General features: G+C 44.1%; 1 protein-coding gene across 1 annotated transcript in view; it reads left to right on the top strand.

Annotated features, from left to right (window-relative positions):
• Window positions 1-23976, top strand: part of TSC1 (TSC complex subunit 1) — an 83789-nt gene that overhangs the window by 26525 nt on the left and 33288 nt on the right. The window contains exons 12-16 of the mRNA XM_068124687.2: window positions 4341-4408; window positions 9695-9773; window positions 19431-19502; window positions 19631-19735; window positions 23092-23239. Of these exons, the coding sequence (XP_067980788.1) occupies window positions 4341-4408; window positions 9695-9773; window positions 19431-19502; window positions 19631-19735; window positions 23092-23239 (472 nt within the window). The remainder of the gene's footprint in view (window positions 1-4340; window positions 4409-9694; window positions 9774-19430; window positions 19503-19630; window positions 19736-23091; window positions 23240-23976) is intronic.

Raw genomic sequence — 23976 nt, 5'->3', positions numbered from 1 at the left:
TGAGGTGGGGTATAAGGGCTTCTCAACAGTGAAGGAGTCGGAGTGAAATAGTATATATACCAGTGTTGGTTAAGTTGAAGTAAACTGGCTACACATTGTTGTGAATTGGACTCATTAATTTTGAGGAACAATTATTTAGGTCTGAAGGTTTTTATGCCTATGCCCCCAAAGGTGACCGGAGGCATTATGTTTTCGGGTTGTCCATCCGTCCATCCATCCATACGGGCTAAACCTTGGTTTTCTCAGCAACCACATGTCCAATTGAGACTAAACTTTGAGGGTACGAGTGACACCCATGTGGAATGTATTTTGATAATTGTGATGTCATAGGTCACGTGGTATTATGGCAGCTGTCTTGGATTAAACGCAAATAAAATAAATAAAAATTCTCAAACTGCTGAATGAAATTTTTAAAAGCTTGGCACATTGTCAAGTACTCCCAATGGAGAACAAAACATGATAATGATGACATCAGTGAAGTGGTATACCAGCCATAAATGTTTTAATTGAATGCCTTATCCCCAGGGGTCAGGAACCTTTTTGACTGGGAGAGCCATAAAAGCCAAATATTTCTAAATATATTTCATTGAGAGCCATATAGTATTTTTAACGTATAATAAATTAAATATGTCTTACTTTTAATGCGACTTCTGGTGCTGCATGGTTTTGCTGATGGCCTTGTAGTCTGGTTCATACGTGGTGAGGTTGAGCTTCATGCAGGCGTTGAGGCTTCCATCAGTTAAACGTGAGCGTAGGTTGGTCTTAATGTTCCTCATATGCGAGAATGACTGCTCACATGCATATGTAGAGCCAAACATGGTCAATACGGCAATACTCACACGCTGCATTGTGTGGTATGTCACAGGAAGCTCGTTCCAAGTTTTAAGAATCAGCTGGTCTTCAGGTTGAAGATTTTTCATTTCTGTCCACTTGTGTTCCCTCGCCAGCTCTGCTCGCTGTCGCGCAAGACTTTCCAACTCTCCATTAAGTGACTTGAACTTACTCATCCACATGTCTGATGCCTTCAGGTCAGCAACTTCCAGCTCAAAGTCTCCAATAGAGACCCCGGGGATGCATGTCAGGTCGATTTTGTCCACTGCACACTCATGTGGATGAGTGATGAACTTGAAAAGACCAGTGCACGCACGAAATTCTACAAAACGTGCTTTGAATGACTGCAGGAGATTGGACGTAAAGCCAGCTAGCTTTTGCAGGACATTCCAAACTGATTTTTTTTTTTTTTTTTTCAACTCAAAATTGTCTGGGAGCCATATGCCGTCACCGGAAGAGCCATATATGGCTCGCGAGCCATAGGTTCCCGACCGCTGCGCTTATCCTAAAAATCTGAAATTTTATGCACATGATCTCTGACCCATTTGTATTGAAATATTAAATTTATGACATCATAAGTCACATGGTTTGGCAGCCATATGGGATTGAAGGAAAATATTAAATTATTATATATCTCTGAAACCGCTCACCCTATTGATGCGAAAATTTGCAAATGCCTTCTAATACCATTGTTGCAGGTAGTTTGAAAATGATATCATAGGTCATGTGGTTTGGCAGCCTTTTGGGATAGAAAAAGGAACCTTATCCGATCAACACGAAACTTCACAAACGTGATCCCCTACCCCTACCCATACATATGCAGAGTGTACATTTTTGATATAATATGTCACATGGTTTGGCAGCCATATTGGCTTGAAAGCCGATATTTTAAAAAAATCCCTTCTCCGAAAACGCTTCACCGATCGATGTGAGATCTGTCCTGTGGTAAAAATGTGATACTTTAAAACAGCTGAAGGGATTTAAACCAAACTGGTTTATTTTTAGGACGGTGAACGAGGGCATCTACCCATTGTCACGGGCAGGGACTACGCGGAGGCATATTGGCAACAGTCGCATTGCTCTAGTTTTTCCTGAATTTCATTCTCATCATCTGATGATGTCCTTTTTTGGGATTATCACCCCTCCATTTTTCATTTTCTTATTCACTTGTACTGAACCTAATGTGCTTCAAATCCATCACACTTCTGCAAGGATCACTTGGGTGTGCCTGGTTGGTTTGAGGGGAGTGGAGTAGTGGCTGAAACCCGAATTCTATCCCAGTTCCTCCTGATGTCTCTATCTTTGCTCTTTATTTTTTCAGATTCCTTCTGACGACTCCAATGCAGTATTTGGTTTTCCAATTTGATTTGGCCAAGTGGAGTTTTATTTTTTCTGCCACCAAGCATAACTTTTGAAAGTTGGGGCAGTCGATACATCAAGTTTACGCTTCATCGAATTGCTAGCATCCACTTTATGGCTGTCTTTTGTCAGGTGATCTTACATTTGCTGGCTGTTGGTTGAACGGTTAAGGTGGCTAGCTTAAGATCCTAGGGTCTTGAGTTAAAGCCCCTGTTGTGCTGTTGAATTAACACCAGGCGTGCGGGTCAACTCAGCCTATCATCCCTCCGAGGTCAGCAAAATGAGCACCAACTAGCTGGTAAGGGGGAGGGTGGAGGCACAGCTGCGCTCCCAGAAAAGAATGCAGCTAAAGAGCCACGGGCTGCATACAAATATATAAATAGTCGTGGCCAAAATTATTGGCACACTTGTCCGTTTTTCAAATAACTCAAGTTTTTCTAAAAAGAAGTTGAAATTGACAAAAATATTTGGTCTCCACAATTCTTTATTTCACTGTTAATATTACACAACCTTTGTTTTTGATTCATAACTTAATATATCCTTTTAAATCAGAAAATAAAAAGAAATGGCATTGACAAAATTATTGACACCCTTGACTTAATATTTGGTAGCATGGCGTTTGGACAAAATAACTGCAGTCAAGCGCTTCCTATAGCTATGAACGAGCTTCCTACACCCCTCTACTGGCAGGTTGGCCCACTCTTCTTGTACAAACTGCTCCAGTTCTCCCAGATTTGAAGGGTGCCTTCTCCCAACTGCTGTTTTCAGATCTCTCCACAGGTGTTCAATGGGATTTTGATCTGGACTCATTGTTGGCCACTTCAGAACAGTCCAGCGTTTTGTCTTGAACCATTCTGGTGTGTTTTTTAAGTATATTTGGGGTCATTGTCGTGCTGCAAGACCCATGACCTTTGACGGAGACCCAGCTTTCTGACACTGGGTTGAACATTGCGCTCCAAAATGCCTTGGTAATCTCCCGATTTCATGATTCCATGCACACATTCAAGGCACCCCGTGCCAGAGGCAGCACAGCAACCCCAAAACATCACTGAACCTCCTCCATGTTTGATTGTAGGGAAGGTGTTCTTTTCTTTGAAGCCTTCATTTTGTTTTCTGTAAACATAGAGATGATGTGCATCACCAAAAAGCTCTGATTTGGTCTCATCTGCCTACAGGACATTCTCCCAGAAGGATTTTGGCTTGTTCAGGTATGTTTTGTCAAACTACAGTCGAGCTTTCTTATGTCTCTCTCTCTCAGCCATGGGGTCCTTCTGGGTATCTTACCGTAGAATCCCCTTTCATTGAGTTGGCGATGGATGGTGCGAGTTGAAACTGTCATACCTTGTGTCTGAAGGTCAGCTTGAATCTGTTTGGCAGTTGATCGAGGTGCTTTCTCCACCATTCTAACTATCCTTTGCCGCAATCTTCGATGAAGTTTTCTCTTACGGCCACGTTCAGGGAGGTTGGCTACATTGCCATGGGCCATAAACGTCCTGATAACATTGCGTACGGTGGGCACAGGAACATCAAGGTCTCTGGAGATGGACTTGTAGCCTTGAGATTGTCCATGCTTGGCGACAATCTTGTCTGACCTCCTCAGACAATTCTCTGGTTTTCTTTCTTTTCTCCATGCTCATTGCGGTACACACAGTGACACAAAACAGCAGAATGACTCCTTTTCTCTATTCAAACTGGTTGATGAGTGATTTTTATATTGCAGGCATCTGCAACTCACCACAGGTGAGTTCAATTCCAAAGTAAAAGAGAATCACCTGCTTGAAATCTAATTATTTCTAACAACTTCTAAAAGGTGCCAACAATATTGTCTGTGCCATTTTAAGATTTCTGTGTGGAATAAGCGAAGATTTTTAGTCATTTTTTCAGCTTTTTTGCTTTTTCCACCGCAAACCAAAGAAATACATTTGTGGATACCAAAATATTTTTAAATTTCAGCAATTTTCTGGAAGAAATGGTGCATTATTTGAAAAAATTGCAAGGGTGCCAATATTTTTGGCTACGACAGTAAATAAACATACCTAATAAAGCTAGCATTCCAGGTTCAAATCTCATGTACTTTGTTGATTCGTTATTTGTCTCCTTCATGGCTTTTTCACTTAATTTTTTTAAATGCAATATATTTTTGTCCTTAGAATGTGAAACGCCCTCGTACAATCCCACAATCTCGCCTGGCCCTCTGCACTTGGATGACTTCACAAAGGTGACCATAAAGATGTTTATTTTAGGCTGAAAAGCCCATGTTTTTGTTTTGATAGTTCCAGGTTCTTGTTGAATGGTATCGTTTTTATTGTTGCAAAAATACATATCCTATATAATGTATATGTATTTTTATTTTATTTTATTTAAAAGCAGTACAAATCTTGGCTATATTCCACAAATACAGTACAGATGGATACTCGACTGTTGGACTTATGAAATGAAACTGTACCCCCATGCTATTACTACTCTCATACTATTATTTGTTTGTGTGCGTGTGTGCGTATGTGCACACATGTCAAAGGTTGTTATCTCCAAATGTGGGTTTCAGAATGTGGAATGAAGCCCTCGTGTGTCTGTGTCTGTGTGTCTGTCATGACTGATCAAATTTTCAACAATCTCTTGTCAGTAAAATATGGAGAAGACTCATTAATGTTTTGGTCAAAGGACAGGATTAGTAAGTATAAATAACCTTTATTGGCCTGTCCAATGCGTGTTAAGCACGAGACGTCCAATGTTTTTAATAGCTTCTGTGTATTTTTTATTTTTTTACCATTGAGGTTCAGTTTGTCTGTCCAAGCCATAACTTTTTAACATTTGAGCATATGTCATCAAATGTTCAACAAGTCTTTATTATGAGAATATGGAGAACAACAATTGATAAAATTTATATATTTTTTAAGCTCGTTTTTGTCAACTTTAGTTCAGGTAGAAAGCAGAGACGGATGGGCATTACATTTTTGGGAAGCTTTCTTGTTTGTACCTTTGTATTTATTCTCGCACAAGTTTTCATGTTTTGTATTTCCTGTCTCTTGAGTTGACTTGCCTCATCTATTTCAGTTTGCTACAGGATTAAGACGTATCTCAACATGGCATTTTTCTGTATTGTAGTTTTTATTTTTTTGCACATTCCACAAACCTGCTTCATCTTTTTTATTATTTTGCCTATCCTGAAATTTTTACACCTTCTGCATTGCGTTGTCTTATTAGTTCCCTACCGGTGTAAACCGGAGGGGACTATAGGTTTGCACTCCGTCCCTCCGTCTGTCAGTCCGTCACGCAAAGAACAGTTTTCCAGACTTTTTTTTCTAAACTCTTAATGCTAATGATTTCATACTTAGTACATGGTTTCCTCATGATAAGTTACAGATCAAGTTCGAACTTCACGACGTTTCGATCATTTTTGACAAAGTTATGGCACTTTGAACTTTGGTAATTTCCCCAACAGTTTTCCGGACTATAATTTGGAGTGCGGTAAGTCATAATACTGTCTTCTATGCCAGTGCTACCCAATGCCAGTAGGGGACATGTATTGCAGCGCAATACTCAGAATGCTTGTTTTTATATTAATTTTCCCACTTTTGTATTAGTCACCCATAATGACTTTGGAGTTTTTTTGTTTTTTTTCTACAAGTGAGTGAGTGACTCCTGGAAGAGCAAAGTCAAACTGATGGGCAACAAATCTGCACAATTATCAAGGGAGTGAACAAACAAACAAGAAGAAGAGAGAGATATATATATATAACGTCAAAATCCAAGATGGCCACCGCCATGTATGTCTGACGCCATGTATGTCTGAACCTTGTGAGCGGAATATCTTGAAAAATAAGCGAAGTACCAACTTCTAATCTGGTGTGTGGGTGTATCTGCACATAAGGGAGAACGCTATTGAAAATTGGGTCGCCACGTCAAAATCCAAGATTGCCACCACCATATATATGTCTGAACCTTGTGAGCGAAATATCTTGAAAAATAAACGAACTACTCACTTCTAATCTGGTGTGTGGGTGTATCTGCACATAAGGGAGAACGCTATTGAAAATTGGGTCGCCACGTCAAAATCCAAGATGGCCGCCTTGCGTCTTCCACTTTGACAACTCGCATCACTTCACCGACGGGGAACCTAGTCGTAACGCTTGTTGCTCTGATATGCATTGTCAGCTGTGAGACCTTATACAGATAGGTGTGTGCCTTTCCAAATCATGTCCAATCAATTGAATTTACCACAGGTGGACTCAAATCACGGTGTGGAAACATCTCAGATGATCAAGAGAAATGGGAGGCACCTGAGCTAAATTTGAAGTGTCATAGCAAAGGGTCTGAATACTTATGTAAATGTGATATTTCAGTTTTTTCTTTTTAATAAATTTGCAAAACTTTCTAAAATCCTGTTTTCTCTTTGTCATTATGGGGTATTGAGTGTAGATTGATGAGGGAAAAAATGAATTTAAATGATTTCAGCATCAGGCTGCAGCATAACAAAATGTGAAAAAAGTGAAGGGGTCTGAATACTTTCTGAATGCACTGTAGATAGAGATAGAGAGATATAGATATAGATATAGATATATAGAGATGGATATAAATATAGAGAGATATAGATATTGATATGGAGAGATATGGATATAGAGAGATATAGATATAGATGTAGAGAGATATAGATAAAGAGAGATAGATAGATAGTGTTATGTCTGGTGGGTTAAGCAATATCTAGAGCCAGGTAGATCTGTATAGGTAGGTATTCGACTGTCGCGATAGGGAATCTACCTGTAATAAGTTCTTCATGTTTAGGCGTTTGTCGGGATAAGATGTATGATTGTGGATCTACCAGGAGATTTGAGTGTTAAGTAGTTGGGGATTAAAGATAACGCCCCTGTGAGTCCAACCTGGTCATCAAACCTTTGTCCATTATGGCACTGCAAACCACATAAACATTAGTTAGGACCTTTAGTACAACACTAAATGACGCCCTTCCCCCTGACATGACTTAGGAAGAAATCGGGCTGGAACACCGCCACAATTGGCCGCCACCATTTACACCTCCGAAAGGCCTACCCACCTCGCATAGCACGTGCTATGAAGGAGGAGCAGGAGTGGAGAGAGCGGCAGTGACGCAGAGGGCGTGACCTGGATGAGCCGGCGAGTCGTGGGAGGCTCTGAATGGCAGAGCAGTGCGCCAATGTGACGTTATCGGCCGGAGATATTATCGAGGGTCGGACGCCATTTTCGGGAGTGCAGTTCGGATGAGCCAGGAGTAGAGAGTTCAGCATGAGCTGAGTGAGCATCGGACGCCTTTGCTGGCAGTTGGATCAGGAGTTCGAGGTGAGCGCAGAGAGCCCAAGCAGTGCGCAGTTCGAGTGCAGAGCCCGAGTCCGTTTTTGAGCAGTTGGGTTTGAGACGCGTCAGGACATTGGTCCGAGTCGACCTCGTGTGGAGCCGCTAGCCTGCGTGGGACGCGTGGCGCTTGGAGCGAGGGACCTCGTGGTGTGCGATCGGGCCGGAAGGAGCAGTGTTGGACGGCAGCCACCAAGACGACAAGGATGAGATAAGGCCGTATCCGCGAATACACTTTACATAAAAGACGTGTTATTTTCGTATTCATCTCCCTCGTCTCGTGTTTGAAATCTGTTGTGCATGGGATCCCAATTTAGTTACCTTATGTTTATCGTCATATTTTCACTGTCTTTGCTTTTCATTAATAAATCGATGTATTATTTTTGTACATATATCTGAACGCAGTTTTCCCGGTGTTTGATTTTAATAGCTAAGGCTGTGGGGCCCTTGCCGTTCCCTCCATTCCGCGCGCTTCGGTTTTGGGAATCCGCTATTGAGTTTTCGCCTCAGGAGTTTAAAGCCTCGTAATCGGCCTCCACAACTCTGATGTTAATCGCAGTTGCATGACAATAGATTAGGCAACACGGAAATCAGTAAATAAGAGTGTTGCGTTAGGAAGCATTAATGGGGGTTAATAAAGATAAAATGGGTCAGGGTGGGGGATGATATCAGGTGGCAGTGCACTCTGCTCGGAGGCCCATGTGAGAAGAGTAGGAAAGAATGGCCTGCAGAAGGTGGTTCCATTGACTGGAGAAGCGAGGAATAAAGAAGTGAAGATGTGCAGTCAGCCTGGATTTTGGAAATTTTACTTGGAGGCGTTACTGGATGAACGCTTGCATCCTAGAGTTAGTATGTGTAACTTTTTCCTTTATTGAAATGCATGTTCCAGGTTGTTAACGAGAGATTTACATTTGTCAATTCCCTTTGTTTGAACCATTACCAAAAACCTAACGAGGAAGCATCATTCTCCTCCTCCTCCACCTCTTCCTCCCCTTTTCCTATATCTCCACATCCTCCACTCCATTCCTCTGCCTCCTCTTCTTCCTCCCCCTCTTCCTACTCCCCAACATCCACTCTTCCTTTTCTTCCTCAGCATCCTCATCGTCCTTTCTCCTTTTCCTCGTCTTCCTCCCCCTCCTCCTCCGTCTCCCTCTGCTCCGCAGCCTCCTCCTTCCCCTGCTCTGCCTCCCCTTTCTCCCTATCCTTCTCCTCTTACTCCATCTCCATCCCTTCCTTTCCTCCCCTCCTCCCTCTTCTTCGTTAATTATTTTATTCTTCTCCTTCGTCATACTTCTCCTTTTCTAAAACACCACCTCTTGAATTTGTATGCCTTCGACGACTAAGTCGCTAGAGGCATTATGTTTTCGGGTTGCCCGTCTGCCCGTGATAGATTTTTGTTACCGTGATAACTTGAGAATGGCCAAGGGGAACTGAATCAAATTTGGTTCAAGTATGTAAAATGACGCAAAGATGAACTGATGGGATTATTGGGTCAAGAGGTCAAAGGTTAGAAGTCACATTATGTAAAATTTCTGTGACTGCTCCAACTTGTTAACCAGTAATGGGATTTTGACGAAACTTGGTATGTGTATATATTATGATGCAAAGATTAACTGATTACATTTCAGCATCGAAGGTCAAAGGTCAGAGGTCATGTCAAGTAAAAATGTGATAATTGAGAACAACTGAAGGGATATAAATCAAACTTGGTGCAAGTATGTATAATGATGGCATAATGTGGACGTTGGCATATCGGTCGACCTTGTGACATCGAAGAGTGCCGTTCTAGTTTCAAGTCAAAATGGGATCAATAACTTCACAGGCTGAATAACACGATTTCATTCACTAATTTCACAAGGTGCCCGGTAGGTATTTAAAGCTTATCACGTTGCAATTACATTTTCGTTTCGGTCTTACCACAAAGGTAATATCTTTAATAAGCATGTGCAATTTTGTTGTTGTTGTTGTTATTGTTGATGTTATTGTTTGTGGTGTTTTATTAAAGAGCGTCTTATCACTATTGCTTCTCCATTTCACCAAGCATTAGTTATCTACCACTTTACATATTTTACTTTCATTCTGAATAATAATAATAATATTTCCCCCTTATTTTGCATGGCCTCATTCAGCTGACTAGTACAGCATGATTTGGTGGTGATAATGCAATCGCTGCTTGCAGGATCTCTTGCTGGAAGAATCCAAGCTCCACAAACTCACAGAAGATACAGATGCAAGCTTTTTTAATGTGCACTCAAGAGGTGAGTCAATGTTTTTGCCTTCTATTGAAACTTTTGTCTGTCATGTTTGCTCAGTGGTGGATTAATGCACAGGCACGCGCAGGGAATGTGCACAGGGCCCCCTAAACTCAATGAGGGGCCCCGGCAGAGGCGGCGTGAGAGTCATGCAACACATTCAATTGCATGGGACCTCGAGATCACGAGAGATGAGAGATCCGCGATCATGCTTCACAATTTTCGATTTGACACCTCGGGTGGGGTCTCACTTTGCTGACGCAACATATCACCTTGTGAGTGAAAATAAACACAGCACAAAGGGAATGCTCCATCTCAAGGAAATAAAGCACTGTCACGTGATGAATCAACAACAACAACAACAACGTGCATTTTAAGGCCATTTTCCCTGCTAGAGCGGGGGTTAGCCTTGCGGTCCCCATGACAATCTTCTCCATTTTGCCCTATTTTCTGCATCTCTCCTTGTTAACCCCCTTGCCCGCATTTCTTCTTCCACCATCTTTAGCCAAGTCTTTCTCGGTCTTCCCCGTCCTCTACTTCCTTCTACATTAACTTCCATCACTCTTCTCAACCAGTCACTTTCATCCTTCCTCAACACATGACCAAACCATCTCAACCTGTTCCTCTTCACAGCATCAATCACAGGCAATATTCCCATCATCTTTCGCAATTCATCATTTGTCTTCCTCTCTCTCAACGATACTCCGCACATCCATCGAACCATTCGCATTTCCACCCTTTCCACCCTTCGTTGCTGCTCTACGTTCATTACCGATGTCTCGCTCCCATAAATCATAACACTTCTCACACATGCAGCATACACCTTTCCCTTCAGCTTCAGCGACACTCTCCTCCTCATCAGCACGCCACTCAGTTCCCGAAACTTCTTCCATGCACATCTCACTCGAGCAACCGTTGCCGAGTCTGATCCACCTTCTCCATTCAGCATGTCTCCGAGGTAGCAAAATGTTTTCACACCTTCCAGCTTCACGCCGTCTCCAAGATCCAACTCAACATTTCCTCCATCTGCAGCTCCCTCTGTGCACACCTTACATTTGAATGTAGCTGCCACACTGGTAAATGACCCTCGCAGACCACTACATTTTTGATGAACCCACTCAGCGCACATTGCACATTGAATGGAGTTCACTCCGACACCCTTCCTGCACACAGCACACGGCCACTTCCTCGTTCTTTCCACCTCACCACATGCTTTACCACTTGCCATCACCTTCGTCTTTCCGATATTCACCTTCAGACCTTTTGTCTCCATACATTCCTTCCACTTGTTCATCTTTTCCTTCAGTCCATCCATACTTTCCGCAATCAACACCAGATCATCTGCATACAACAACTCCCACGGTAAACCATCCTTTACGTTCTGAGCCAGCACCTCCATCACAGCTACAAATAGTAGTGGACTTAGTACCGACCCCTGATGCATTCCCACCTTCACCTCAAACTCACCACTGTTCCCGTCCTTCGTCCTTACAGCTGTGCGCGCTCTTTTGTACATTGCCATCACTACTCTGATCAACCATTCCTCCACTCCTAACTTACTCAATGCCCATGTCAATACTTTGCGTGGAACCCTATCGAATGCTTTCTCCAGATCAACAAACCCAAAAAACAACTTCTTCCTCTTCTCCATGTACTTCTCCTGCAACTGCCTCACAATGAAAAGCGCATCTGTCGTTCCTCTTCCTGGCATAAATCCAAACTGCATTTCGTCGATCTTCACTTTCTTCCTTATCCTCCTCTCCAACACCCTTTTCAATACCTTCATTCCATGCTCCAATAACTTTATCGCTCGGTACGAGCCACACTCCAGAGGGTCACCTTTCCCCTTGTATAGAGGGACGAGGGTACTCAGTTCCCAATCCACTGGAATGCGGTCTTCTTTCACCACCAGATTACAGATCTCTGTCATTCTCTTCACACCCCAACTTCCTGCTGCCTTCAACATATCTCACACAACTCCCGTCGGCCCTCCCGCTTTTCCACTCTTCATTGCTTTTATCGCTTGTTGGTGTTGTTGTTGCTTCATCTTCATACCAACCCTGGTGTTGGGCTAGCGGCTAGGGTGCCGGCTTAGGATCCTAGGATCCTGGGTTCGAATCCCGGTCAATCGCTGAATTAACGCCAGGGGGGTTGACTCAGCCTGTCATCCTTCCGAGGTCGGCAAATTGAGTACCAGTTCACTGGTAATTCCCTACTTGTCGTTGAAGGCGGCAAAAAGGGTTGGCGTCAGGAAGGGCATCCGGCCGTAAAACATTGCTTCAAAAAGGGGACCGAAAAACAACAACAACCACAGTTCCCGAAAAAGGCCAACCCCCGCTTGCGGGGAAAAAATGGCCTCTAAAGGTGGTTTTTTTTATTTATTGCTTTTATCGCTTCCTCAACTTCCTTCTCAGTTATCTTCTCTGCCGGTCCTAAAACTGGGTTACTCTCTATGTTGCCATCCCATTCATTCTCTGTATTCAACAGCATTTCCATATATCTTTTCCATCTTCCTTTAATTCCATCTGGGTCGACAACGATTTGTCCCACTTCATCCTTCAAGCAACTCACCCCCATCACATCACACCTCTCTTTCGCTATGTGCTTTGCAATCCTGAATACTGCTTTCTGACCCTCTTCCGAATCCAAGCGTTCTCCGAACATTTTCCTACATGCCTCCTGCGCCTTTGCTACCTCTTTCTTTGCAGCCTTCTTAGCTGCCTTATAACTTTCATGTTCTGCCTTTTCTGCCCCCATACCCTTCGCCTTATGCCACTCCTTGAACTTCTTCCTCTTCTCGTCAATCTTCTTTCCAACTTCAGCATCCCACCACCATGTTTCCGAGTGCCTCGGTGGTCCTTTTGTCCATCCACATACCTCACCAACGGCTCCCAACAGACTATCTTTCATTGACATCCAACCACTTTCAAGCTCAACCACATCATCCTCTACCATACTCGGCCTCTCTTTTAATGCCTCCATCACTGTCACCTCTTTCAACCTCCACACCTTCATTCTCAGTTGGTACTTCACCCGCCGAGCTCTCCTCGCACCTTTCACCCTTATGTTGCAGACAACCAAGTGGTGCTGTGAAACAGCCTCCTCCCCCCGGGATCACCTTTGTGTCCCGGAGGTTCCCCCTATCTCACCTACGCACCAACAGGTAGTCAACGGTTGCCGTCGACCCACCTGACGTGTATGTAACAAGCTTATTATCCTCTTTCTGGAACTGAGTATCACAAATCAACAAATCAGCTCCATCAGCAAACTCCAAAATCCTTTCACCTTCTCCATTTCTCACACCATATCCGTAACCCCCATGAACTCCCTCAAAACCATCCATACTCCTTCCCACATGTCCATTCAGGTCTCCTCCCACCACAACAACTTCCTCATCTTTCACGTTTTCCATCAGCTTCTCTATCGCACACCAGAACTTGTCCTTCTCTTCATCGCTTTAACCAACCTGCGGAGCATATCCCGAGATGACGTTCACCAAGAGCTTTCCAATCATCATTTTCACCATCATCAACCTATCACTCACTCTAGTCACACTCACCACACTGTCGACAAACTCCTCAGAAAACAGGACACCAACACCATTCACGCCCTCCGGGCACCCTTGCCACACAAACTTGTATTTCTGTCCCTGCCTACCCTTCACCATCCAGACACCACTTCCCTTCCATCTCGTCTCCTGCACACAACATATGTCCACTCTTCTTCTGACCAATACTTCCACCACTTCTCCTGATCTCCCTGTCATTGTCCCTACATTCCATGTCCCAAACCTCAGAAACCGATCTCCACTTCGGGCCGCACCCTGCCTATATGTAGTTGTAATTGTCATGGTTCTCTTTTTGAGGCAATGTTTTTATGGCCGGATGCCCTTCCTGACGCCAACCCTCTTAGTCGTCTCTTACGACACGCAGGGATACCGTGTACCTATTCTGCCCAGGATACACACTGGGAAACGTTTAAAACATGGAAATTCTGGGAGGGGGGGGGGGGGGGCGGCGTCAGCATCACGGCTGCGGTTTAAACATATTCCAACAATATCCAAACAGAACCATGAAAACCATGAAAAACAATCCGGGAAAAGTCTCCAAGCGAGAACGTGGATTTGAGAAAGAAGGAGCAGAGGCGGCAGAAAAACGAGATACAGGGGGCGGGCACAAGCCGAGACGAGGAGGAGAGCGAACAAGCACGTGTCCTGGAGGAGAGAAAGAATCAATATAGAATTCTTTGTCTCGGGAGGTGAGGTGAGGGGGAGAAAACAAAATAAAAGAAACAAGCAATACAGCGAAGGAAATAACCCAAACCGACAAAACACCGACGGGGGGGGGGGGGGGGGGGGGGGAGGGAAGCCCCAAGCCCCAAGCCACCAGGCCGCGCACGAGGTACAACCCAGAAAACGATTAATTACACACAAGTTTGCACGAACCACAAACCAACACCAACTAGAAACACACAATAACACGTACACAGCAAAATAACCAGTGGAAATTTGACAAAGACGAGAATGGGAAAACACTCAAACTTCGATGCCGTGGAGAGCTCGAAGCACGCCTCACTCGCCCGAGGAACCGGAAGTCCGGAAGTCCCTGTCCCCTGTCACGGAAGTGAAGGGCGGAAGTCCGGAAGTCCCCTGTCACGTGATGAATCGATTAAAGAAAATGTTCCGCGATGAACAGGGATGTGTTCCGTTACCAAGTTTGTTGTCGAGAGCTCGCCAAGTGGCTTAAGCACTCGAGCAAGCACTCCATTCAAAACCGTTAATAAGGAATGGTCGGCTTGGTAAGCGCAAGCTAGCTGCAGTCAGTAAAAGGAAGAATTAGAACACTCTTCGACGTCACGGTATCGACCGATATGCCTCCGCCCACATTATTACATCTTACTATAATTCACCAAATGTCCGTCCGTCTGTCTGTCCGTTCGAAGGTACTGCAAAAACGGCTGAACCGATCGCAACAATATTTTGGGTGGGTAATCCTGGGAAGTCCCTTGAGTAAAATAGGCTATATTGTTTTTCCAATTTCAGCTTTGGCCTCCAGCATTTTCAGGTTTGGACTCACGCATAACGTTATTTTCCCGGGTGCCGCACAAACAGCCGCACAAACAGCTGCCCAGATTGCTGCACAGCTGCACAGCACGGCTGCACCGATCGGCTGTACCGAACGGACTCGGTGACCTCGGACAAACACCTTTTATAAGGACATGGGTTGAATCCCTGCTTGAGAGAATGCCAACCCCCCTCCCCGCGATCACGGTCATCTCTCCAACTCTCAATCCCACGAGATATGCGGAAAGGACGACCCAAAACCAATTATCTTCTTTTTGATTCGTATATAAACATCATTAAAAGTAAACAATGACCTCGGCCAAAGTTCAAACGACGTGAGTTTGATCTCTACATGAGAGAATTCCACATAGCTATTTGGGCGATGTATAAGCTAACAGATCGCTGTCTCCATCGATCTTGCCAAGGCCGTAACACCTATCGGCTCAAAATCCTTTTAACTGTTGACTTTGTAGTTTTTATAATGAAGGAAACATTAACAATGTTGTTAAAAGTTTATTTTGTGATTAATTTGTGATTGGAGTTATGTTGTTTGGAATGAAAAAGAGATATCGAGTTCAAGTAAATGACGACATGCCATGATGATTTCTACTTTCTGAACGTGAACTTCGTGGATCGCCATATGCAGATTCGCCACGGACCCACGATCGATGTTTCTATACGTGAACCTACCCGTTTGTTTGTCGGCATAAAACACATGGACACTGCTAGGACTTCCAGGAAAGAAGTCGGTATTTCAAAACAGTGGAGATGGGGTGAATTAACGGGGGTAGAAAAGATCAAGGTTTTGGATGGGGGAAGTTAAGAGATGGTGGTGAACAGCTGTTTTAAAGACCTTGAGGAAGGAGTGGGATTGAAGAGAGTGAGGGAGTTTGTTCCAGAGGCGGGAGTAAAGAGGAATGAAAGAGTGAGGGTGAGCAGAGTATTGATTTTGACAATTTCACCAGAACAGGGTTGCTGGCGGATCTTATGCGACCTGCAGGAATATTTGGGGGACAGAGCACAGATGGAGCCGGGGGAGCTAGGCCGGATAGGAGTTGGTAGAAGACGGAAAGGCCACCTACCTGTCTGCGGTGAGTGGGTGAAAGGCCCTCACAATCAGCTTAATCGCAGTAGATTCCAATGATTCTGAAAGTTTTGGTTTCAACAGCGTGAAGCCGAGCTAGGTGTGGTGCAGGAGCACCAGCCCAGAGGGGAGAAAAACAAAACAAAAAAACAAAAAAAACCCCACTGTTTAGAGGCCATTTTTCCCCGCAAAGCGGGGGTTGGCCTTTTCGGGGACCGTGGTAGTTGTTGTTTTTTGGTCCCCTTTTTGAAGCAATGTTTTACGGCCGGATGCCCTTCCTGACGCCAACCCTTTTTGCCGCCTTCAACGACAAACAGGTAATTACCAGTGAACTGGTACTCAATTAGCCGACCTCGGAAGGATGACAGGCTGAGTCAACCCCCCTGGCATTAATTCGGCGATCGATCGAGATTCGAACCCAGGATCCTAGGATCCTAAGCCGGCACCCTAGCCACTAGCCCAACACCAGGGATCCGCTTTTTTTTTCTTTTTTCTTTTTTTTTTTCCTGGGGTGTCCAGAGGGGAGAGCAGTATTCCATTGAGTTGTGGATGAAAGCCTTGTATGTGGTGAGGAGCTCATCCCTTGACGGGATGTCCGTGATTGGACCAGCACCTGCACGGCCTGCCAACAGGCCAAGGTCCACCGACACACCCAGGCCCCGCTGGCACCTTTCACCGTGCCCGAACGGCGTTTCGACCACGTCAACGTGGACCTGGTGGGCCCCCTCCCCCCATCACGGGGTTTCACACACCTGCTCACCATGGTGGACAGGACCACCAGGTGGTCGGAGGCCGTTCCCCTCGTCTCCACCACCACCGCCGACGTGGCGCAGGCTTTCATCGCCACCTGGGTCGCCCGTTTCGGCGCACCGGCGGACATCTCTTCGGACCGCGGGCCGCAGTTCACCTCCGAGCTGTGGGGCGCGGTCGCCCGCAACCTGGGGGTCAGGCTCCACCGTACCACGGCTTACCACCCCCAAGCCAACGGGTTGTGCGAACAGTTCCACCGTTCTATGAAGGCCGCGCTCATGGCCGGCCTTCAGGACGGCGGCTGGACCGACCGGCTACCGTGGGTCCTTTTAGGCCTCCGCACGGCCCAAAATGACGCTTGAAATTTAGGTCAGGTGCCTCCCATTTCTCTTGATCATCTTTGAGATGTTTCTACACCTTGATTGGAGTCCACCTGTGGTAAATTCAATTGGTTGGACATGATTTGGAAAGGTACACACCTGTCTCTATAAGGTCTCACAGCTGACAATGCATATCAGAGCAAAAACCAAGCCATGAGGTCGAAGGAACTGCCTGCAGAGCTCAGAGACAGGATTGTGTCGAGGCACAGATCTGGGGAAGCCTACAAAAAAATTTCTGCTGCATTGAAGGTTCCCAAGAGCACAGTGGCCTCCATAATTCTTAAATGGAAGAAGTTTGGAACAACCAGGACTCTTCCTAGAGCTGGCCGCCCGGCCAAACTGAGCAATCGGGGGAGAAGGGCCTTGGTAAGAGGTGACCAAGAACCCGATGGTCACTCTGGATGAGTTCCAGAGATCCTGTGTGGAGATGGGAGAAACTTCCACAAGGACAACCATCACTGCAACACTCCACCGATCTGGGCTTTATGGCAGAGTGGCCAGACGGAAGCCAAACAGTTCAATCTTGGTTTCTTCAGACCACAGAATCTTGTATCTCACATTCTGAGAGTCCTTTAGGTGCTTTTTTGCAAACTCCAAGCGGGCTTTCATGTGTCTTTCATTGAGGAGAGGCTTGAGCGTCATCTCGGGATAAATTGGTGGAGAAGAAATAAATTACGTCATCGGTCACGTGGTTCGGCCACCATATTTGTTTTCACACAAAATCCTTAAAAACCACTAAAAACTCCTTTTCTACCAAAATGGCTAAACAGATCGTGACAAAACATTACATTGTTTAAATTACAGAAATGGTGGTGTTTTTGCTTGTATAAGTCGTATTTCTTCCAGGTATTAGCAGAAATTCGTTTTGTCCAATCATTGGGCCAAGCCAGTTTGATATTTCATACTCCATGAAAAACCAATTCCACATTATTAACGAACAACGTGTTGGTCAGTTCTTGGGTCTTGACTATTCTTTCAAGAACAAGAAAGAATAATAGTTACATTTTTAATTCATATGCCCCAAATTCAAGCACAGGCTCTGAGCTCTGACCTACGAGGCAGTACTCACAGAGCAGCGATTGAAATTATACTGACAGATCAGGTGTGATTAGGTAAGGCAGTCACAACAATTTGAGATGCTCACACCATGATTAGCATATTTGCCCTTCTCTGGAACTTTCCATTAAAGTCGGGGCCCAAATCAAATTCCTGGTCTGAGCATCCATTCCTCCTGAATCTTTTGCTGAATTTATTCCATGTCGGGGAAAAGCTAATGCAATTTATCCTCGAACCACAGGAATCTTGTTTTCCATTGTCACGTCCAAATAAATTGCACCAAGCAAATCCAAATTTGCCGTGAGTTTCATAGTGAATACATGTAACACAACAAACATCTGCTTTGCAATATTTTGAAAGGTAATTATTCTGGATGGGAGGATTTGCTTTCACCTGTGTCTATTTGTGAGCAGGATATCTCAAAAGCTTGTCAGACTAAATTTTGTGGACAGGTTGGGTGTGTGACAAGGATGAGTTGAATAGATTTTGGTGAAAATCCGGATACTAGAATTTTAAAGTAACTCTTCATTGTTGAGCGATGGGGCCGAAAACGATATATAGCACAATAGATTAAAAAGTAATGAACTGGTTTGGCCAAAACTTGATGGCCCTGTTGGGTTTTTGACGAGGACTAATTGGTTCGATTTCGGTGAAGATCCGGATCTGTATATTAGAATTTTAAAATATTTTAAGTGATTGTTCACCATTGAGGGATAGGGCCAAATACAAAACATTGAGGGATAGGGCACGATATCTCAAAAAGTGATGAATGGATTCGGCCGAAACTTGATGGACAGGTTGGGTTTTTGACGAGGACCGATTCGATTTTGGTGAAGATCCGGATTTTGAGAATTTTAAAATACAGTATTCTAAGTGATTTTTCACCACTGAGGGATAGGGCTAAAACGATATAGAGTATAGCACGGTATTTAAAAAAGTTGTGGACGAGTTATGACAAAACTTTGTGGATGTGTTGGGTAGGTGACAAGAACAAGTCGATTAGATTTTGGTTCAGGTCTGGTTGCAGATCTAGCCTATTGGTGGGATACAAAACGTGAAATGTTCAGCCTGGCGGGTGAATGCCTTCTCGCGAGTGTCGTTCTAGATTTTTTATCTATGGTTTTTTTTTTACGGATGCAATGTTAATTTTATTTTTTTTGGGGAGGAGGGGGTCTGGAGCTAGACAGATGAATGGTGTGGAATTTTTTTCTGTTAAATTTTATTTATGACAAGCATAGTTTGTTCTCTTTGTTCCTTGTGTTTTTAGTATATAGTCGGTGATATTGAAAGTAGTTGTATTTATCTATTATGGTGTCTGCATTGATATGCAGATGGATCTTTTACAAGCAGTGCAACTGAAAACTGCAATGAAAGGATTCCAGGGAGCAATGAAAATTCTAAAGGTGGGTTCAAGTGGGTATTTGCTGTCAAATACAGGAACTTTGATGAATATGATTTTGGGTGCTTGGCAACTTGGTAATACAAGTGTTGTGGATCGAGTCTGAATCGTCAGGAATGTGTGTGTGTGTAGATGCATTGGTGGACGGCCCAGGCACTGTTTCATTGAGGGAGCTTCCCCAGGTGATTCATGGGTTGGACCAACAGACGTCAGCTGCAGAGCAGGAGCAGGAAGATGGTAAGACTAAGAAATGACTTGGCATCCAAACTGTCTCGGTTGTATCCTTTCTGCCGGTTCATGTTTTTCACTCTGCTTCAATGGCATTGATTCGTTTTCTTTGATTTTTATGTCCTTCTTCATTGCTCTGCATGCTTTCTCCTTCACCCCAAAACTTTGTTTGAACACCTGTTAAGGTCTATTATGTTGTAGCTTTCTTTACCTCTGTGTTTTTTCTGTGCTGTGAATTATTTATTTGTGTTCCATGTGGTTTGTTCCTTCCATTGCTTTTGTCTTTTCAATTTTCTCGTGCATATGATTGTGGTCGTGCTGTCTGCTCACACGAGCTCTGATGAATCTTTGTACTGTTTATTAGTCCCGTTCTCCCTCCTCCAAACCCCTTCCTACCCTCCCACCTTGCTCGCATCCATTTCTTCTTCTCCTTACCTGAGGAAATCCCTCCCTACCTATCTGCATTGTCTTTGCTGTACAGCCAATTTGGGAATCCCCAATGGAAATGCTATTGTCGTGCAATTGCCCCTCGGTTAAGACCGGGGAATCGCGGATGGCCAAAACGAGCTTTAACTCCGAGGCGACGATCAATGGCGGATTTGCTATACACTCGCAGTAGGAAGGAGGGAAAGAGGAAGAAGCGGCGAGATTTACCTGACACTATCTCGCCGGGCAGTCTTCAACCTGCAGGAAATTAAACTCGCACGAAACGGAATTTATGTACAAAAGAACAAGGCTTTATTGCCACGGATGCCAATAACAAGAACGCGCCTGTAAATAAATGTCCTAAATCGGGACGTCCCCACACAGACTTCAGATATGAAACAATGGAATGGAGAATAAAAGAAAACGCTGTGTGGTGCGTCTTATCTGTGTCTGCACGCTCGGGGCCTGAACGACGATTCCTGACGGACGCTACATCCAGTCTGGGCACGGCTCTGATCCTCGGGAACTGCTTGGCCATCGGCGCGACCAGGCCTTGATGACACTTCTAGCTCGTGTGCTGCCGGGCCAACGTCTGTCGGTGCGCGGCAAGCCTCGCGTCCCTGCGCGATGAATCACCTGGGTGGATGATCGTCGGCGCTCATCAGGCAAAGGTCCACACGGGAATGAGAAGGCACGAAGGGAAGAGAAGGGCGGAGGCGAAGATAGGCAGAGGCGAAGAAGAGAAAATGTCGGTCAGCCAGTCGTTTTACTGTTCGTCCTCTCACGTCAGCTCTCTTCTCGAATCTTCCGATCGCGTTGGTCGCCTATCATTGGCCGAGTGCTTGGCGCCCTGCTCCCATGCCATTGGTCGGTGGCCAATCACAAGTCCTTCTTTACCCTCCAATCGGTGCTCTTGGTGTTGCTCACCCCTCCCCCTCCTGTCAATCACAAGTTCTCCTGGGCGTGGCTCTCAGCCTGCCTGGTCAATGTTTGATCGCCATGGTGTACCACTGTGCGGCCACTTGCTGTTGGTCTTTTCGGTCAGTCATTGTGGCGGCGGGGGAATTAATTAATGTGGTGCACTAATGGATCTAGCCAATGCATGTGATGTGTTGCCATACGGGACACAGATATGTTCACAGAGGGGTCCTCTACTTATTTCCATCGAGATGGTTCTAGCTACCCACGACAACCGGAGCATGATACCTTTACAGATCTACCTAAATCTATATATGCCCTACCCACCGACATAACACTATTTAACATTAATAAAAGCCCAGTGGTCATATTGCATGAACAGGACCGAATGTTGTGCACACAATTTGCAATTGTGTGCTCGGTGCCCTTGTTTGGCCTTGTGCTTTACACGTTGACTGCCAACTCTTGTAGTATACACCACCCCATTTGCCAAACACATACAGTACTTGATTTTAAATTTTACTCTTCTATGAGCAAATCTAAGTTGATTTATTTTCCATTGCTGGGGAAACCCCACATTACGAGAACTTGTAGCAGGCAGTGGGACAAGATTTTCAATTTCTTATGCCAGGTCGGAGTTATCTGGTAGGACTATTTTTAGCACTCAATCAACGTTTGTATTACTTGTTTGCTAATGGCATATCATGTTGTGTGCCGAGTACCACGTTTTTTTTTTTTTTTTTTCTTTTTTTTCTTTCTCTTCTTCTACTTGTCATTACCCTTCAAAATGGAATGTATGAACGCAGATGAAGTAGCAAAACTTCACGGAGACTAGTAATGATGACGGTAATGATCCTGACATGGACTCTGATGGTGGGAGGGTAGAAATGCTCTCAGATGACGGTGATTTTCAGTCTGAAATTGAAAATATAAAAGTGAGAACTTATGTGAACATGAAACATTGAAGAAAAAAAAAGGTTGAAAATTTGAGATTTTTTCTGATAATTTATTTTTGATGAATGCCATGGATCATGTGAAACAAGCTTATTGCGGTTGTAATAATTTATTTTTGCATTGTAACAATCTATTTGTAAGTCTTAGTTGAGCTGAAGTGAGTTTTGTAGTGATATATTTATGTGCTTTAGTGATTTTCAATATATCTTATCATGAATGGTACAACACAAATTTGATCATGATTATTACATCGTTCACAGAACTGCCAGCACATCTTTTGTCGCGTTATCTGGCACACCAGCATATTCTGTTTACAATACAATTGCGTAATCTTTTCTACGAGTATACTTGAAGTGGCAGAATCTGGTACACCCAGCACTACAAGCATACTCAAAGTGGAAGAATCTGGTACACCCAGCACTAAGTATACTAGAAGTGACAAAATCTGGGACACCCAGAACTACAAGTATATGAGAAGTGGCAGAATCTGGTACACCCAGAACTAGGAGTACACTAGAAGTGGCAAAATCTGGTGCACCCAGCACTACAAGTACACTAGAAGTGGCAAAATCTGATACATCAAACACTACGAGTATACTAGAAGTGGCAAAATATGATACACCCAGCACTACAAGTATACTAGAAGTGGCAAAATCTGATAAATCAAACACTACGAGTATACTAGAAGTGGAAAAATATGATACACCCAGCACTACTAGTATACTAGAAGTGGCAAAATCTGATACACCCAGCACTACAAGTATACTAGAAGTGGCAAAATCTGATACATCAAACACTACAAGTATACTATAAGTGGCAAAATCTGGTGCACCCAGCACTACAAGTATACTAGAAGTGGCAAAATATGATACACCCAGCACTACGAGTATACTCGTAGTTGGCAGTGTTAAATCAAATAAACAGCAACACCATGTGCTTTTTAACTGAATGTTTTTGTTTAATCAAATTTGTTTTAACTGGAATGGTCCCCAAAAGCATTGCTTGCATTGTTTATCAAGATTATTCTTTACAGTTCTTCATTTAATTGTTTCTGGCCCTGCATACAGCTGCGATAAACATGGAGATATCAGAGATATACCGGGGTGTGCACGATGAGATCAGTACCCGTGGGGTATTTGACTCTCCATTCTGTCCGAATGAGCTAACTCGGCCTGTCCCTGCCACACCAATGCCATCTGCATCTGATTTGCACAGGTGAATATGAAATCTCAAAATATTTTAAAAAATACTCGTCTTTTAATTTTATGTGAATTAATTTTGTTGCTAAATGCTGATTACTATGATTGGCTTGCTCCTTTGAGTGATTCTTTTTTCTTTTGCATACTATTTCAATAAAAAGTGGCATCAAATGCAAAATGCCCCCTCCCCACTCCCCTCAGGGAAATGTATCTCTACACGGACGTGTTTCTAACTCTAACTATCCCATCATGGTGGGTTATATCTAGGCTGGGTACTGTGGGTGTCATTGCAGCAGCTGACACTGTATTTAGCTGTGGGCAGGTCTTGTCTTTCGCAGACTACAACTAAGATGGAAGTGCACGTTAATTTTAATATCTTCTTTTACTGCTACAATTCAGAAACGTTAACTATGTAATAGTTGCCAAAACAGAGTGGATGTATGGCAGGCTGGTGTAAATGCCCATAAGTGGGTGGGTGGATGCATGGCAGCCCATTATGTTGGTCAGGACCTTTGCAGCAAACGCAGGTTCGGCACATGGGTCCATGGCTCCATTACAGTTGAGTCGATCTATATTTTGCATGTCTGCATTTATTTATGAATTGATGTGTGGCTTCTTGTATACCGTAATCACTCGTGTATAAGCCGCACTTTCCCCCAGAAATATCTGATCAAAATTTGTGGTGCGTATTATCCATGAGAACTGAAGTAAAAGATCTATTTCTCCAGATTACTCGCACCGACACATGACCAA

The sequence above is a fragment of the Myxine glutinosa genome, chromosome 8, assembly GCF_964187855.1.
Source record: "Myxine glutinosa chromosome 8, kmMyxGlut1.1, whole genome shotgun sequence".
Taxonomy (NCBI): domain Eukaryota; kingdom Metazoa; phylum Chordata; class Myxini; order Myxiniformes; family Myxinidae; genus Myxine; species Myxine glutinosa.
This window is presented reverse-complemented; position numbering and strand designations above follow the sequence as displayed.